The sequence below is a fragment of the Octopus sinensis genome, linkage group LG11 (genome assembly GCF_006345805.1).
Source record: "Octopus sinensis linkage group LG11, ASM634580v1, whole genome shotgun sequence".
NCBI classification, from domain to species: Eukaryota; Metazoa; Mollusca; class Cephalopoda; order Octopoda; family Octopodidae; genus Octopus; species Octopus sinensis.
Genome location: NC_043007.1, coordinates 68,935,474 through 68,952,937, shown reverse-complemented (window position 1 = coordinate 68,952,937; position 17,464 = coordinate 68,935,474). Strand labels below are relative to the sequence as shown.

At 35.8% G+C, this 17,464-nt stretch overlaps 1 protein-coding gene and 1 long non-coding RNA gene across 2 annotated transcripts in view; both read right to left on the bottom strand.

The window, feature by feature from the left end:
* The window catches only part of LOC118765467, a 34,371-nt gene extending 26,208 nt beyond the window's left edge, over positions 1–8,163 (bottom strand). The window contains exon 1 of the long non-coding RNA XR_005001334.1: positions 7,205–8,163. This is a non-coding gene — a long non-coding RNA (uncharacterized LOC118765467). The remainder of the gene's footprint in view (positions 1–7,204) is intronic.
* A 5,892-nt stretch (positions 8,164–14,055) lies between these two features.
* On the bottom strand, positions 14,056–15,617 carry LOC115217507 (protein PRQFV-amide-like). Its single transcript, XM_029787226.2, has one exon. It carries the CDS (start codon positions 15,227–15,229, stop codon positions 14,300–14,302), a length of 930 nt encoding a protein of 309 aa, XP_029643086.1. The 5' UTR covers positions 15,230–15,617; the 3' UTR covers positions 14,056–14,299.
* Positions 15,618–17,464: the final 1,847 nt, after the last annotated feature.

Below are 17,464 nucleotides of genomic sequence, written 5' to 3'. Positions count from 1 at the left end.
GTAAAGAAGGACGAAATGCCGTTAAGCGTAACTCGGCCACATTTCCAAGGTGCCTACGAGCCTGTTGTCACACCAGTTAAGAGAAGTGTACATGGCTGCTAGTCTTCAACCTTCAATGATCCAGTTCATATGGGAGTAAATAGATCCAATAATTAATGTACAACTTGGAAATTAAGTTATGCTAATTAATATTTGAGAATATCACACTCGGCTTAAACAGCAGCAAGTATTAACATTTTAAAATCGAAATTTTATGTTTATTGATGGCTTTCAGCTAATCGATTATGGATGATCACCGTATTTAAAATATTAAGATTGCGTATTGAACTTTTAAGTTCAATTAGCAGTCACTTAGATCTCATAACTGTTTCATCTCCAGGCGCCAAGGGGGCTAATTTCATATTAAGCATCCATTGAAGGATCTGAACTCAACATGGTGACATATCCAGCCGATTTCCATTTGCTCAGCTCTACGATATGCATCAATTTAAATGCTTCAAAATTTGGTATTATTTATCTTTTATCTTTTAAATGTTTCAGTCTTTGAACTGTTGCCATACTGGGGCACTGCTTTGAAGGGCTAAGCCGAACAAATTGACCGCAGTACTTAAGTTTTTAGCCTGGAACATATTATATTGATCTCTTTTGCCGAACCGCTATGATACGGGAATTTAAACAAACCGAATCAAGTTGTCAAGTAGTTCGGCCGGAGAAGGGGACACACACACACACACATACACATACAACTGTCTTCCCCACTCTTTCCTCTTACCAAATACACTTACATGATATTAGTCGGTCCGATGCAGTAGTGGAAGACTTTTACCTAAGGTATCGCACAGTGGAGCTGAGCCTGAAACCACCAAAGCAAGTTTCTTTATTGCATAAGCATATCTGCTTCCAATTAACTTAGAAAAATGAGAATTGGGATGAAAGGAAAGAGAGGAAGTTTATGTAATACCAATTAAAACGAGAATCGAAACCGAAAAGACAGAATGCTTAGAATTTACAACTATAATTGTTTGATCTCTGAGTGGGTCTTAAATGTAATTATGTTTTCTCTCAAATTAGTAACAAAGTTAAATGTAACATGAAAACAAAAATTCGGCTCATGAGAACTTCGAATTCTAGCCTTGGCATTCTGTTAGAAATACTAAACACCAAACATCTGACTGAAAACAATGAAAAAAACGTTACAAATGACAAACAGCAGAAATATAAACAAATTATGGGTCTTTCGTCAGTTTGAACGATGATTATTCAGTTGTTCGATCAAGTGTATGTCCGACTCGTTAAATTATTCCCTAAGTGGCTGAGTACTCCACAGACAAGTGCACCTTTAATTTAATTCCAAAGCAGAATTAGACTAGCGTAACACTATATATGAAAAGGCTGTTCCTCTAAAATTTATGCACATCTATTCGAGGTACTGCCGAAAGTGCATTGTCTGAAATGTCAGTTTTTTTCCACTGCGCGAAGGGACCAAAGGCTACTGGAAACTAATTACTGTTTGGCATTTAATTAAACACATTTAATTTCAATCAAAATGCTTAATTTAGCTTGAGGCCTCAGCGTATAATAAATATAATGACAATAAGGGAACCCATCATCCACGTGCAGACACTGATCGTCTATACATGAAGAGAACAAATGTTGGAAAGGGACTGATAAATGCGGAAGACTGCATATCGAACTCGAAAGTGTACTGAGATACCTTTCCCTAAGTGAGGAATGAGTTACGAATGAGGGAGTATTGAAAGTATAGAAAAAAAGGAAAAACAAAATAAGTACAAAAAGGACATGGAGAATCATTATGCAACAAGGGACTACGCAATCAATTCCGGGTAGCCACAAATGAATTTACTGAAAAACATAGGTTGGATTGGCTGGTGAAAGGAACATTGAAAAAGAGAATGAGAACAATATACAGGCAGCGCAAGACCAAGCTTTGGCCACGAATAGAGTGGACGAAACCATTGCCCGTATCACGAACGAATGCTCTAGACTTCTCCAAAGCCACTGTAAGTTGTGACAACACGATGAGGTAGCGAAAGTGCTACATTAGAAACTGTGCATAAAGTGGGAACAAGACGTGGTATGAGCACAAACCGCACAAAGTGACGCTGTTGGAGACTAGCAAAATCTAGCAAGTTGATGTTGTTTGCCCCTTTTATCTACGGAAATCAAGAAGGAAGGCGAAGAAATAGATGCATATCATCCTTTTAAGTATGAAATAGCCCCGCTATGAAAAATGAAGGTAAAGATAGTGCCAATTATTGTTGGATCCTTGGAAACAGTATCAGAAAGCAACAAGGGGAATATAAAGGAAGTTGGAATAAGTAGAACTGTTACAAAAAATTTGCCTTCTTGGTACGGCCAGAATAATCAGGAAAGTATTAGATAGTTGAAAAGAACAGATAGCGTGGTACTGTAAGCTTCAGGCACCAAGCCCGCTATGCATGCAAGACTCCAGGAATTCCAACAAAACCTGAGATTAAAAGAATAGTAATAATAATAATGATAATTTTTTTACTATAGGCATAAGACCTGAAATTTAGGTGGAGGGGGCCTAGTTGATGCAATTGACCCCAGTGCTCGACTAGTATACTTTATCTATCGACCCGGAAGGATGAAAGGCAAAGATGATCTAGGAGGAATTTGAACTGAGAACGTTGTGAAGGACGAAATGCCGCAAAGCAATGTGATTAGTATCTGTACCTGTTTTAGTGGAAGCCTATATATGGTCGATTGTAATGCTAGAAGTAGCAATTAAATTTCCTTCATATCACTTAATGCAATCTTAAATATATAAAGTACACGTTTATTTAGCTAATCCTGCATTACCTAAAAGGACGAATGGGCTATGGTTGGAAAACTGCTGATCATTAATCTGCTCTCTCAGGGCTGACCAACCTTAAGATACACCCCAACAACTCCAGCAGCAGCAGCAGTAACAACAACAGAATCATCTGAACACAACTGGTGTTTATTTCAGGTAACCTACTCAAATTCAAACTTAGAAGTTTGAATGATAAAATTAAATACTAGTGAAATTTCGAATTCAAGAAAATTGATGAGGAACTGTGCTGGCAAAAAAGGTAACTGTAAATGCAGAAGTTATTGTAGTATGTCAATAAATTCGATTACGTTAAAAAGACAAATATATATATATCCAACCGCGCTCTCGGCTCTCCATCTTCGCCACCACTTCCCTGCCCTAGGTATATATATTTAACGATGATTGCTCATCTTTCTAATGTCCCTACCAAATAATATATTCATCGTTTTCAGTTTTGATCGCCATTACGTGATAATGTCCAGTCGAAAGGGCATTGTCTGAAATGTCAGCATTTTTCCGCTGCGCAAAGGGACCAAATGCTACTGGAAACTAATTACTCTTTGGCATTTAATTAAAGATATTTAATTTAACTCAGCATACGTAATTTGGTGTGATGCATCAGCGTGTAATGAATATTTAACTTAATAATAATAATAATAATAATAATAATAATAATAATAATGATAATGATAATAATAATAATAATAATAATAATAATAATAATAATAATAATAATAATTTTTAACATTAATTTTAGGTTTGGCTGAATAAACAGGATAAACAGAAATCAATACACGTTTCTATCTATTTAATTACTTTTATTCGGCAGAAGTTACAAAGCGATTCACGGGCCGAGTGTTTCGTGCTTAACATTAATCGAATTGACTTTAAATGTGTGAATTTGCTTTTGTATAGATTGAATTATAATTATATTGTTTCTCTGGTTTGTACGAGAAAAAATCTGAAAGGGCATTCATTTATTCAATGAATTGCTTAATGGACAGAATATTTGAAAAATATGTATTTTTCATGCGACCCTCCATCTTAATTGTTTTTTCTCTCGAACAATCGTGAGATAATTATAACTAAAATTCAATCTGTATAGAAGCAGGCTCGTAAATTTGAAAACAGTTTTATAAGTACTATTGCACAAAAGTTTCGGCCTTTCAGTCACTTTATAACATCTGCTGATTGAAAATAATACAATATCGTTAATAATAATAATACTTGACAACATAGACACAAAACCAAGAATTTTGCAAAATAAAAATAAGTACTATAAACACCTGTGTTTGACTGGCTCTTTATGTTATCTGTCCTAGAGGGATAAAAGGCTAAGCTGATCAGTGGAGGTTGAACCCGGTATTTCAAGAACCGAAACAAATGTCGCAAGGCAATTTGTCCAGTGCTCTAACCGTTCTACCAATGTAGCCCCACATATAGGCACAAGGTCAGCATTTTCGTAAGGAGGGTATTATACGATATCATCGACTCTAGTATTTGACTGGTGCTTTATTTCATCAACCACCCGAAGGATGAAAGGCGAAGCTAAAGTGGGTGAGATTTTAACTGAGAAATTAAAGAGCCGGAACAAATATCTCAAAGCATTTTGTCCAGTGCTCTAACGATTCTGCCAGTTACCACTGATATTAATAATGGTTTCTAATTTAAGCACAAAGCTTATCTTGAGGGGATGGGGTTAGTCGATATCGGTACCATCAAACCTCAGTATTTGACAGGTACTTTATTCTATCGACCCTACAAAGATGAAAAGCAAAGATGTGTTCTGTGAGATTTGAACTCAGAACATAAAGAAGTGGAAGAAATGACTGGAGACATTTTGTCTGATGCTGTAATAATTCTATAAATCTTCTACAGTCATGTCATCAGATAATAGCATTTAATTTACTTTGGCATTCAATGTAACACTCCACTGTTGTGGAACTCCAGCCACCTTTTGGGAAATTAATAAACTTTCTTTCACATTGCTTAACAATTTATAGTCTAGGTGTCAATTGTACCAATGAGTTATTGGTACATATTTTATCAGTCGACTTCCTGTAGGTATTACACTTCATAGTTTAACACAATAATAATTGTTTTTAAATTTAAAGAAGGGTTAAGGAGTTATTCAATTATTTTGACAGCAGTACTTCACTGAGAACTTTATTATATCGGTACCAGAAGAATGAATGGTAAAGTTGACCTCGGCGAGATCTAAACTCAGACCGGCAAGATTTAAAAATATATTGCAAGGCATTTTATCCGACACCCTAATCTTTCCACCAATCCGTCGCCTTTTCTAAAATGATGATAGAATGATTTCTGGCATGAACATAGAATCGCACACTGCGGGTGGAGTGAGTACAATTAATTGTATCGGTTGTAGATTTTGATTTGCACCTATTTATCGGCCCTAGTAGATTAAAAAGTTAAGTCAACATCGACAGAATTTGAACTCGATACACAAATTGGCATAAGTAAATATATCGGGAAGCGTAACCTTCCCCGTTCCCTTTGCCGATTCTCCCTGCAAAGGGAACATACAAACCCCAACGCAGACATAAAATTGTATTTACTATGACACAGGGAGATAGGGTCTTATAAAGTTAGGAGGACATTATAAAATATCCACCGCAGAACTTCACAAATATTTAGTTTAGATCAATGAAAACTTATAGAAATAGCTACAAAGCACAAACAAATCACAATGAAACAAAATAACTGTTTTCTGTCATCAAGAAAAGCAAGAATTACATCGCAGATGCTGATGTAACAGATAGTTATGAAGAAAATGGTAAGAAACAATAGAAATAGTGCAAAAAGTAAAAATTAAGTAAAATTGGGGCCACAGAATGCCATGTTTAAAATGATGGCGACGAAAGGCCCTACATTGCCAATATCTGACGAAAAGGAAAATGTAGAGTAGGATAGAATTAAACAAAGTAAAAATGGCAGCTTTTAAGCTGAAACGCCATGATTCTTGGCAGAAGCATAAGATCGAAGACTTCCTATTGTAAGTTACCAAAAGAAAATCATGAAACAACCCTTTTGATAGCACATCGCCTGGAATCGACTCTGGTTCTATTATTCAAACGTCTTGTTTTAGAGTAATATAACAAAAAACCCTCCATTAAAATTCCATGCTTATTTATGTTCCAAACACCAGCTTAATAATAATAAAGTTAATTTGATATATTTTCATTATTTTCAAAATTAAAGGAAACCAAGTAAGGAAAGGTTAAAATAAATAATCGTAGGGGATATTGGATGTTGAGGCTGAGAAGAAATAATTAAAGATATTGTCCCTGTCGACCCAGCGGCAATACGCCGTGAGGAAGAACGGAGTTAGGGTTTTCTTACACTGGAAAGGTTGTCTGCAACGTGTAATACCAACATAAGACCAGTCGTATGAACAGGCAACAGAAATACTCTAAGAGACTGAGAAAGTGTACTACGTTAGGATATGGCAATCTAGATAAAAAAGGAAAATGTAAGAAAATGCGCTTGGTATTGTTGAGAAATGCAGGGTGCAACAGAAAACCATTTCATATTTTATACGGTCATTGGTATGAGGCCAGAGAAATTAGGCAGGTAGTAATGGTGTCTTCATGTAGCTAATGTGTTATGTTTTCGTAACCATTATGGTTTAGGCCAGTACATCAAAAATGATGAATCTGGGACTTTCTTTTTCTTCCATCCCGTACTTAATCTATGTATCAGTCACAATAGATGATGAAATATTTCTAAAAGAAACGGAGAAGTTGTCCAAGCCTAAAGATCTGGAGATAGAGGTAACAAACAGGTAGGGAGTGAAAAAAGAAACAATCCCCATATTGGTTTCAAATTTTAGCACAGGGCCAGTAATTTTTGGGGCAAGGGTTAGTCACTTGCATCGACTCCAGGCTTTAACTGGGACTTATTTTATCGAACCTGATAGGATGAAAGGCAAAGATGACCTCGACGAAATTTGAACTTAGAAAGTAACGACGGACGAAATGCCGCGAAGTATTTTGCCTAGCTTGCTAACTTTTTTGCCAGCTCGACCCCTTAAATCCCTATTTAAATATATGTTTTGCTACTTATGACTGAAGATCATTCAGTCAAAGCAGCAGCTAAACCCTTGCAAATGTGATCGTATTACAGAAAATAATTCTCGTAGGCTCAGCATACATATTATGTAAAATACAGTCAATATAATAAAAATGCAAAACCAAGAGAAAACAGTGGTCATACCTAATACGAACAACTTTGTCTTCAATAGAGCACACGTAACACGAAATAAAAATAAAAATACTAAAATATAAAAACGTCTGAAAATGACGTTTACTTAACTACAAGAAAGAAAATTGAAATATTGCTTACTTTATTAAGCCGGAGCATTCGTACCATGAGACAATTTTGCCATTCAGTGGTATATATATCGCTTCAACGATTGATAAACACGATTAATTTACTAAGAAAATCACCTTTTAATGTGCAACATATTTCCTTTATGGTTTACTAAGAAGGAAACGGGTTGGTTTTATTGATGACTTTCTCAGGGTTTCTGCGACAAAGTGAAATCAATAAGACTTGGATTCACATGGATCACCTTGATTATCAGTAGGGTGGTGTCAGCTGCAAATACTGATGAAGTTCCAAATGATTCACTTTATGGTGGTGGTCGTGATGGTGGTGCTAATGGTGCGAGTAGTAGTAGTGGTGGTGGTGGTAGTGATTATGTTGTTGGTGGTGCTGGTGGTTGCTAAAGGTCTAAGAGTTGATTTTTTATGGGATTGCCACTGGGATTAGGGAGTATGGGTTGATACAACTGAATGCTCCTTCTGGTACTGTAGAACATCTTCCTATTCTTGTTAGTATTGATATATATTTTGCTTTTGATATTACTGTTGGTGTAATCGTTAGTGTTGTTTGTGATATTTTGCTTTCATTTGTTACTTTTAATTGTTGTCGCCTTTGATGTCACGCTCCAAGGATGATGTTTAATATCCTGGTATCTACATAATTAAGTATACATGAACATCAGTAAATATATACATGTACTCGCCACCTACACACACATATGCAACAAATATATCTCCAAATATGTTTAAGTCTTGCTAGAAAAAGAATTTCAGTGATGAACAGTCACGCAATATCAATATAGTACAATATACACAACAAAACCTCATTAAACTAAAAAAATCTCTCTGCAAATTTAATCCTTACAAAACTAAAATCCTAAATGAAGAGCAAATCCAAAGCAATGAGAACACAAGATGCCAATGAATAACGCGTACAATTATCACAAGCACATCATCAACGAACAGACAAATGTCCACAAACACACACACACATTAATTATGTGCGCGTATATACACTCATATATATATACATATACATGTATACGTATATCTATTGATGTATATAATTTTTAGGTACCTGTATATATTCCTTCCATTTTTCGATGAACAACTAACGTACGAAACGTTATATTTTATCTTTCCAATAAGCGTCAAGAGAAAATCCAACATGGCAAATTTTGGTTCTTCTTTCGTGTCCTTTTAAATGTTAATTGTATTATTGTATTTACACTAAACATATAATTTCATGTATATATATACATACATACATATACATACATATATATATATATATATATATATATATATATATATATATATATATATATATATATATATATATACACATACATAAATATGTAGATATAGGCATATACATGCACATATAAGCATTTTCGCTAAGTAGTTGTAAAAGAGAGGAAAATAGCTGTATACATATATATAAGCATATATAGATTCACATATATACATGTACGTTTAAATATTTGTTGTGCAAGATTTTTTATGTGAAGTCGTGTGTTGAAACAGATATTGTTATATTTCGGAATGGTCATTTTGCCAGTTTAGCCAATATCCATATATCACATACACCTATAAATGTTTATACGAATGTATATATAAAATGCATTTGAATAAAAGTTGAATATGCATTTATATATGTATATAAATATGTTTATGCATATGCGTACATCTATACATATTCTTCATATAGAGCCAATGAATATGAACATGTATATATATGTGTGCGTGTTTATGTATGTATATATATATTAGTTTTCATCCAATAAACATCAAAAGAATATAAAGAAAAGAAATAACAAAAATGGCAGTATCATCATCCATCATCCTCATCATTACTACCACCACCACCAACAACAACGACAACAATACCATCACTACTACCACCACCATCACCACCCACCACCACCCAAAAACAACAAGACCGACACCACCATCACTATCATTACCGCCCCATCATTAGTTTTAAACTCATCATCAACCTCAAGAACAACAACAATGTTGAAATATTAAAGAAGAAGAGCAACAACTAACATGAATAGAATGAATAGATAAATATTAAAGAAAATGAATACAGAAGGAAAAGAAAGGGATCAAACGAACCAATAAAAGGGGTCTCAAATGTAGGCACAAGATCAGTAATTTTTAGGGACGAGTATTAGTCGATTACATCGGCGCCAGTAGTTGAGTAGTACTTATTGTAACGACTCCAAAAAAAAGATGTACCTGCAAAAGTGATCTCGGCGGAATTTGAACTCAGAACTTAAAGAAGTATAAGAAATGGAGTTAAACATTTTGTCCGAAATACTAACTATTTTGCCAACAATAATCCTTTCTGTTATAGATGCAATGGTATTCCTTTCTTCTATAGATACAATAATAATCCTTCCTACTAAAGGCACAGTGCCTGATATTTTGGGAGGAGGTCGTTCGTCGATCTCATCGAGCCAAGTGCTTACATGGTACTTATTCTATCGAAGAGTTAAAAATATATTGGGCGGATTTTGAACACAGAACATAAAACGCATAAAGTACATCTAAGCATTTCGTTCGAAAAGCTTACGAGTTTGCCAACTCATCTCCTTGAAAAGAAATCGATAATAATATTAAATAATTTGTGATGAACGTGCTAACTAACTTAAATATAAAGTTAAATATGATAAACCAAAAATAAAATGAACGAAGAAACATTGAAAAGTATAAATCTACTTCTTAACAACGGTGTCTGTATGGCAGGCCTGGAAAGCATTCTAGTCACCGGAGGAAAATTCGTTTGCATACAGATTAGAAATTGCTGCAAGGGGAAGACTTTCAACAACTCTCTTGAGAAATATGCTTTGAGCTTTCAAACAAAAATGGCAATTAATTATAAGTTACATACCTATGTGTTTGTGAAATTAAAGATTCACTATTTTCCTGGACATCTTTGCAACCCCTCGGGTTGTTATACACTTGGGTTTGGCAACTGATGATGAAAATGTCAACCACCTTCGCTCTAAGCGGTCGCTCGACCGGCTAGAAATAGGAGCTAAATTTCCGTCAAAACCTTTTCTTGTCTTTAAAAACAAAACAAAACAGAAAACAAAAAGAAAAACAGGAAGAATACGCTGGATAATGTGTAGTCCTGGACTTTAATAGAAAAAATGAAATAGAAGGCCGGTATATTTCAACGGTGATAAATATTTGAATAAAGATCTACTACTTCAGCTTTGACCTGGTGTTAAACAACAGCAACAGTAATAACAAGTACAAGAACATCAACATCGACAATTACAACCACAATAACAGCTACGTCAGCAAGAGCAGTAACAACAACAACAACAACAAAATAACAACAGTAAAACCAACGGCAGCAGTAGCACCACCAGTACCACCACCATAACAACAATAATAAAAAAAAACAAAATCTCCAACAATAACAGCAACAATAACAGAAGCAACAATATCACCAACCACTGCTGCCACCACCACCGCTACTACCACCATCACAACCACAACAACAATAACAACAAGTCTCTGTACTGCTGGGGTGGTTAGGAAAATTCGTTTAAACTTTAAGTTCAAAACTGCTGTGATCAGATCAACTTTATTTCATATTTACACTTCCGAAGGTACAATAAAACAAGTACACATCAGATACTGACTTCAATGATTATACTGCCAGATATAAAGAGATATCAACATTGTGAAATTGTGAAATTAATTCATCTACCCGCTTAATCCACACCCACGGCTTTCTGTCTCTTTCGGCTTCTGGGTTATTGTGTTGGTATATTAACATTCTAAAACTCGTGTTAATGTTCTTTGCCGAATCCTTCCTGTCCGATGACTGTACCTGCAATACCACTAGAACTACAATTTCTGCTGATCCAACAAGGAAGACCTAGCGAAACTACTTAGTCGATCTGTTAAAAATGGTAGTCAAAGTTTACCTCACATCCCACATTGAATTTTTTTTTTTTTTAATGGGAAGAATTCATTATATTAATGTAGTCCTAGATAGCCCCAAAACGATGCCACGATAACGGACGGAGTATTTTCGTTTATAGCTCTGCTCAGTTAGGACTGAGCTGGAGTTAAACGGCAATTGCCGTTTCTCCGGAACTTGAACAACCGACTGTTCGACTGACCGACGAACAATCACCTGTTCCGTTTCATACGAATCGTCCTCTTGCTTAATGTCCAGTTGCACAGGATGGACCAAAAACACAACGAAGTATAAAAATCCTGTTGGTGTAACAGCTGAAGCCGCTAGATTATGCCTACAGATCACAATATTTGTGACTTTTGTGACTTTTGGCGCATAATCATCTCTGTCAAATTTACAGAGCTATTCGCTTTCCTCACCCCCATCACCGTCCAACTCAGCATATCTGGATTCCACGCATCTACTTAACAGAGATCTGTCACAACTACATCCTCTGCTTCTCACTACAGGAAGGGGGAGCTTCCACGTGGTTGTACTGATGGACAGAAATAAGTAATAAAATATCCTTAAAATTGCACCCAGCTGTCTTAAAGAAAAGTTAGTGGAGCACGGTGAAGGGCATGTACAGAGATGTCCCACTGTTTAGGCGGAAGACGGGATTGTCACGGCTGGAATGTCTACATGAGACCTAACAACAAAAACAACAATATTAATAAGGACAAAAATGCTAACAACAGCTGCAGCAATACTATCAACAACAATACTAACGACACCAATACTAACAACATGAGAAACAATACTAATAACAGCAGCAGCAACAGCAGCAGCCGTGCAAGACTTTGGACCTGGAGATCTCCATTTCCAGCGACTTCGAGGGCCACCTTCCAGTGGTGTCGGGCATCAACGAAGAGCCCTCGACTACAAGAAGACGACCAAAGTTTTTTTTTCCAAGGTCTGGGGTCTCCCGCCCCAAAGCCCTAGACCATCACCTAATCAACCTATCAACAACAACAACAACAACAACAGCAGCAGCAGCAACAATAAGAAGAGAAATACTAAGAACAACTATACTAATCCTAACAACATCAACAAAACTTGAAACATGGACTGCGATATTACCAACAACAGAACAATCCTCGTTAAGCGTGCTACAACATTCTCTTCATGAAGTGGTAAAAGCAATAAACTTCACGCGCACACTCACGCATACACCAAGGAAAAAAACCCCTCAAAGTTAACTGTAGCTATAGTAATTACGCATATATAACTGATAAATAGTATAAAATGAACGAACCACGAGAGACAAACTCTAATAAATAATGAGAAGCTTAAAATAATATAAGCAAATAAAACTTTGTATAATTACAGTAATTAATAATGTAAATGTCATATCACGTACTAATATAGTTAATTAAAAAGAGATCTTTTACTTCGTATATACATGCATACTGACACGCATACGCCTCTATTATTCAGAATGATATGCATATATAACGTGTATAAAAATATATATAAATGTGTGTATGTGTATATATATAAAGATAGATAGATAAACAGACAGATAGATAGATAAATAGATAGATAGATAGATAGATAGAGAGAGAGGGAGAGAGAGAGAGAGTCAGAGACAGACAGAAAAAAACAGACAGGCAGATAGAGATAGATAGATAGACAGATAGACAGACAGACAGACAGATAGATAGATAGATAGATAGATAGATAGATAGATAGATAGATAGATAGATAGATAGATAGATAGATAGATAGATAGATAGATACATAGATAGATAAATAGATAGATAGATAGACAGATAGGCAGAAAGAGTAGTATATATAAATCTATATCCAATCCACATTTTAATAATTATACGGAATTATACGGATACACATAATGTTTACATTATGCACGGGCAAACAAACTGACGCACGCACGCATACACACGCACATGCAAACGAAGGCAATGTTATTGTACAAATAAAGTTTGAATCCAACTTTTACTTTTGCAACTAATCCGAAAGTAAAAGTGAAAGTAGATATATCCACTTCTTGAATAAACAACAAACTGTAGAATATAGCAATATAGCAGTATAATTTCAACAGGGCAAATAAACATTATGGAATTGGGCATCATTTCTGATATATATATAGGTATATATACATACAAAAACGTATGTGTATATACATATATATATATAAATTTGTGTGAATGTATAAGTGTGAATATGAATATGCATATATATACATGCCTACCTACATACACACACACATATATATACATATATATATATATATATATATATATATATATATATATATATATATTATATATATATATATATGTATATGTATGTATGTATGTATGTATGTATATACACTCACACAGAAATAGCAAGAATTAAGAAGGCATAAAAACAACGGTGCGATTTCAATTATTTTTTTTTTTACTTCATGATAGTTTATGGGTAGTGAGGAAAGATGTTGTTAAACTTCATATATATGTATATCATATATATATATATATATATATATATATATATATATGTAGATCGTGAGAGAGGAACGAGAAATAAAAAACAGAAGAAAGCTTGGAGCATGTAGGAAGGAAAAGGTAGGTAATTTAATTAGTAGAACTTTTAAAAATAAGTCCTGTTATGTGTTTTTGGTTTGTTTTTTTTTAGATAATATAATTTCCATTTCGACATTTTTAGTGTCATATCATCATAATCATCATCAACATTATCATCATTATTATTATTAATTATTATTACTTATTGTTATTACTATAATCATTCTTAATATATTAAAAATTATTTTACCATTATTATTTTCTTCCAAAATATAAATTTTATCTCGTTTTCTTCTGTTGCTATTTTGTGAATGTATATATATGTATATATATATTTCTTGAAATATATATATTTTTAAAATCATTTCACCTGGTTTTCATTTCTTTGATTTCTCATTCTGAAATGAATGTTAAATATTTTGTCTTTTTTTTTTTTTTTTTGAAAAATTTGGTTTCCTGAAATAGACATTTTTTAAAAATGATTTTTTGCTTTTCTTCATGTGACTTGTTTTCTTTCTCCCGGTCATTGTGTAGAACCTTTGTTTTTCCTTATTTAAATATTCCAATATTTGCATTAATTTTCGTTGCTCCTAGCAACCAATTAACCTTCTACTTTCTCTACATTTCGTTTAACGACGTTTTTACTGATATTTGATGGAACACTTCTTTTACCAACCAATTCTCTGATTCTCTTGTCAAAATGTTCGGCATTTTCACCTTCATTTCCACGTTTACCAACCAGTTCTCTGATTCTCTTGTCAAAATGTTCAGGATACTCAACTTCAGTTCCTCTTTTACCAATTAATTCTCTAATTCTCTTGTCTGGAAATTCGATTTCAGTGCCTCGTTTGCCAATTAATTCTCTAATTCTCTTCTCAAAATTTTCAGGATATTCAACTTCGCCTCCTCGTTTACCGATCAATTCTCGGATTCTCTTGTCAGGATAATCAATTTCACCTCCACGTTTACCAATCAGTTCCCGAATTCTCTTGTCAGGAAATTCAATTTCTGATCCTCGTTTGCCAACCAACTCCCTAATTCTTTTGTCAAAGTGATCAGAATATTCCACATCGTTTCCTCGTTTGCCAACCAATTCTCTAATTCTTTTGTCAAAGTGATCAGGATATTCTATTTCGGTCCCACGTTTGCCAACCAATTCTCTAATTCTTTTATCAAAGTGATCGGAATAGTCAATTTCTGTTCCTCGTTTGCCAACCAATTCTCGAATTCTTTTGTCAAAATTTTCAGGATATCGTTTGCCGACTAATTCTCTAATTCTCTTGTCAAAATGTTCTGGATAGTCAATTTCAATTCCTCGATTAGCAGCCAGTTCGCGAATGTAATTCTCTGGGCTTTCCATTTCCATGAAACTGTTAACATTTCTTTTTCTTAGCAGGTCTTTTATTCTGTCACCAGACGCCCTAAACCTTTTGTCAGCATTCGAGTAGCTTTTAAAGTCATGAGTTTCCACAAGCAGTGAAGATGCCAAAACGGCAAGACTTAATTTTAGAATTATTTCATAAGAATGCATTTCGTTGGTTTGAAGGATAGGGAATTTCAAATCCGTTTCATGCAACAGTCAGTGTCTTTTTATCTCTTGTTCTTTCTTCCTCTAAGGCAAGTTGATAAAAATATTAACTTCTGCTGATGCTGTTGCGGTTATCTTTATGTTGCTGCTGATGTACTTGCAGATCGATAAGTTATTAAGATTTCTTCCCTTGTTTTATTTGTCTCTAAAAGAAATGACCGTGCAGTGAAGGCAATATGCAAGCTGCTGTTAGATAAGTATTGCAGCTTTTACACTGGATGTTGTAGAAACGCGTGTATTTATAAGCAAGAGGTTTGCCCATCTTGCGTAGGATGCATAGGCCTCTCAGCAGGCAGTTTCACTTTTAAGTCCAACCCAAAGCGGCATAATGTTTATCGTTCTTTTTCTTTTATCGTCTACATAGCAGTAGCAGTAGCAGTAGTTCTACTACTACTACTAGTAGTAGTAGTAGTTTTAATAGTAGTAGTAGTAGTAGTAGCTTTTGCTGTTGTTTTGTAGTTGCGGAGGAAGTGGTGATGGTAGTAGTGACTGTTGTTGCATTTGTTGTTCATAATAAATCTATCACAGCTCACACTTTCTTTCAATCACTCTCTACCCCCTCCCTCCATCCCTCCCTCTCACTCTCTCCTTCCCTCCCCCTCCACCTACCACACACACACACATACACATACACACATACACGCACACGCACACCACCTATAATCTACCTCTTTCTTCGCGTTCTTGCGTTCATAAAAAAGTTCATACCTGCATCCACTCTGCTTCCACCGCGACCACCACCACTGACACTCTGATAACCACCCTCCTTCCCGTCCCCGATTATTCTTGCAAATTGTTTCTTCTTCTCTTTCTTTCTTTTTTTCTTTGTTTGTTTGTTTCTTTTTTTCTTTATTTCTTTATTTCTTTATTTCTTTGCATGCGATCGGTATTTGAATGTCGTTGATTTTATTCTTGTCTTTTATTGTAGTGAGAGAGTTATTGTTTGTTATAGTTGTTGCTGGTATTGTTGTTGCTGGTATTGGTGGTGTGGTGGTGGTGGTGGTGGTGGTGGTGACAGTGATAGAGAAAGCGGTGTAGGAGTGTTGTTCTTTTTGTATTAAGTTTATTTTTGCATATATTTTTTTTTGTTTTCTTCTTTTATATATAGCTCTTTGTTGTTCGTCTTGCTGCTGCTGCTGCTGCTGCTGCTGCTGCAGCTCATAGAATTACCTCTTCCCTCTCTCGCTATCACACTAAGGCGGGTGTTGTCGTTATTGCTGCTGCTGCCGCGGCTGCTGCTGCTGCGACTGCTGTTGCTGTTGTTGTTGCTGCTGCTATTGTATCTGTGACTACGACTACCATGATCAAAACTGCTGCTGTTGTTGTTGCTACTAATGCTGCGTTCTCCATCTCCTCATCAGCAGCATCATTATCATCATTATCATCAGTAGCAGCAACTGCAGTAACAACAACAACAACAACAACAACAGCAAAAGCAACAGCAGCAACAACAAGCAACACCAACTGCAGCAGCAACAACAGCAACAACAAGCAACACCAACTGCAGCAGCAACAGCAGCATCAGTGAGAACAGCAGCAACTTCATTATAACTAATCCTTCCTAAAATCCCACCACAACCACAACCACCATTTCCTCTTCCTCCTCCTCCTCCTCCTCCTTCTTCTTCCTCTTCTTGTCCTTCTCTTCCTTCTCCTCTTCTGCCGCCACCACCACTACGACAACTCCAGCTGTTGCTGTTGATATCGTTGAAACCACATGGCACCACATCACAACCGATGCTGTTGCTGCTTCTCGTGCTGCTGTTGCTATTGCTGCACCTGCTGCCGCTGCAACCACCTCTCCTCTTTACTAACGTTACCACACTAGCATCACGACGACGACCACCGCCACGACCATGACCACCACCACCACCACCACCATTATTCATCATTTTCTATGTTCATCACCATTATCCCCACTACTATCGCCAGTAACGCCGTCTCACCGCCTACCATTATCACTACCACCACCACCACCACCATCACCACTTCCACCACCGCCGCCTCCACCATTGCCTCCACCGTTGACTCCGTCACCACCATCAATGTAAGAGGATCACCTCCTTGACTTCGCAATCCACCCAATCGCTATTAGCACCACCAACACCGGCCCCCATCATCACCACCACCATCACAACCAGCATCTCCACCATCATCGACACCGCTGCTGCCGCCGCC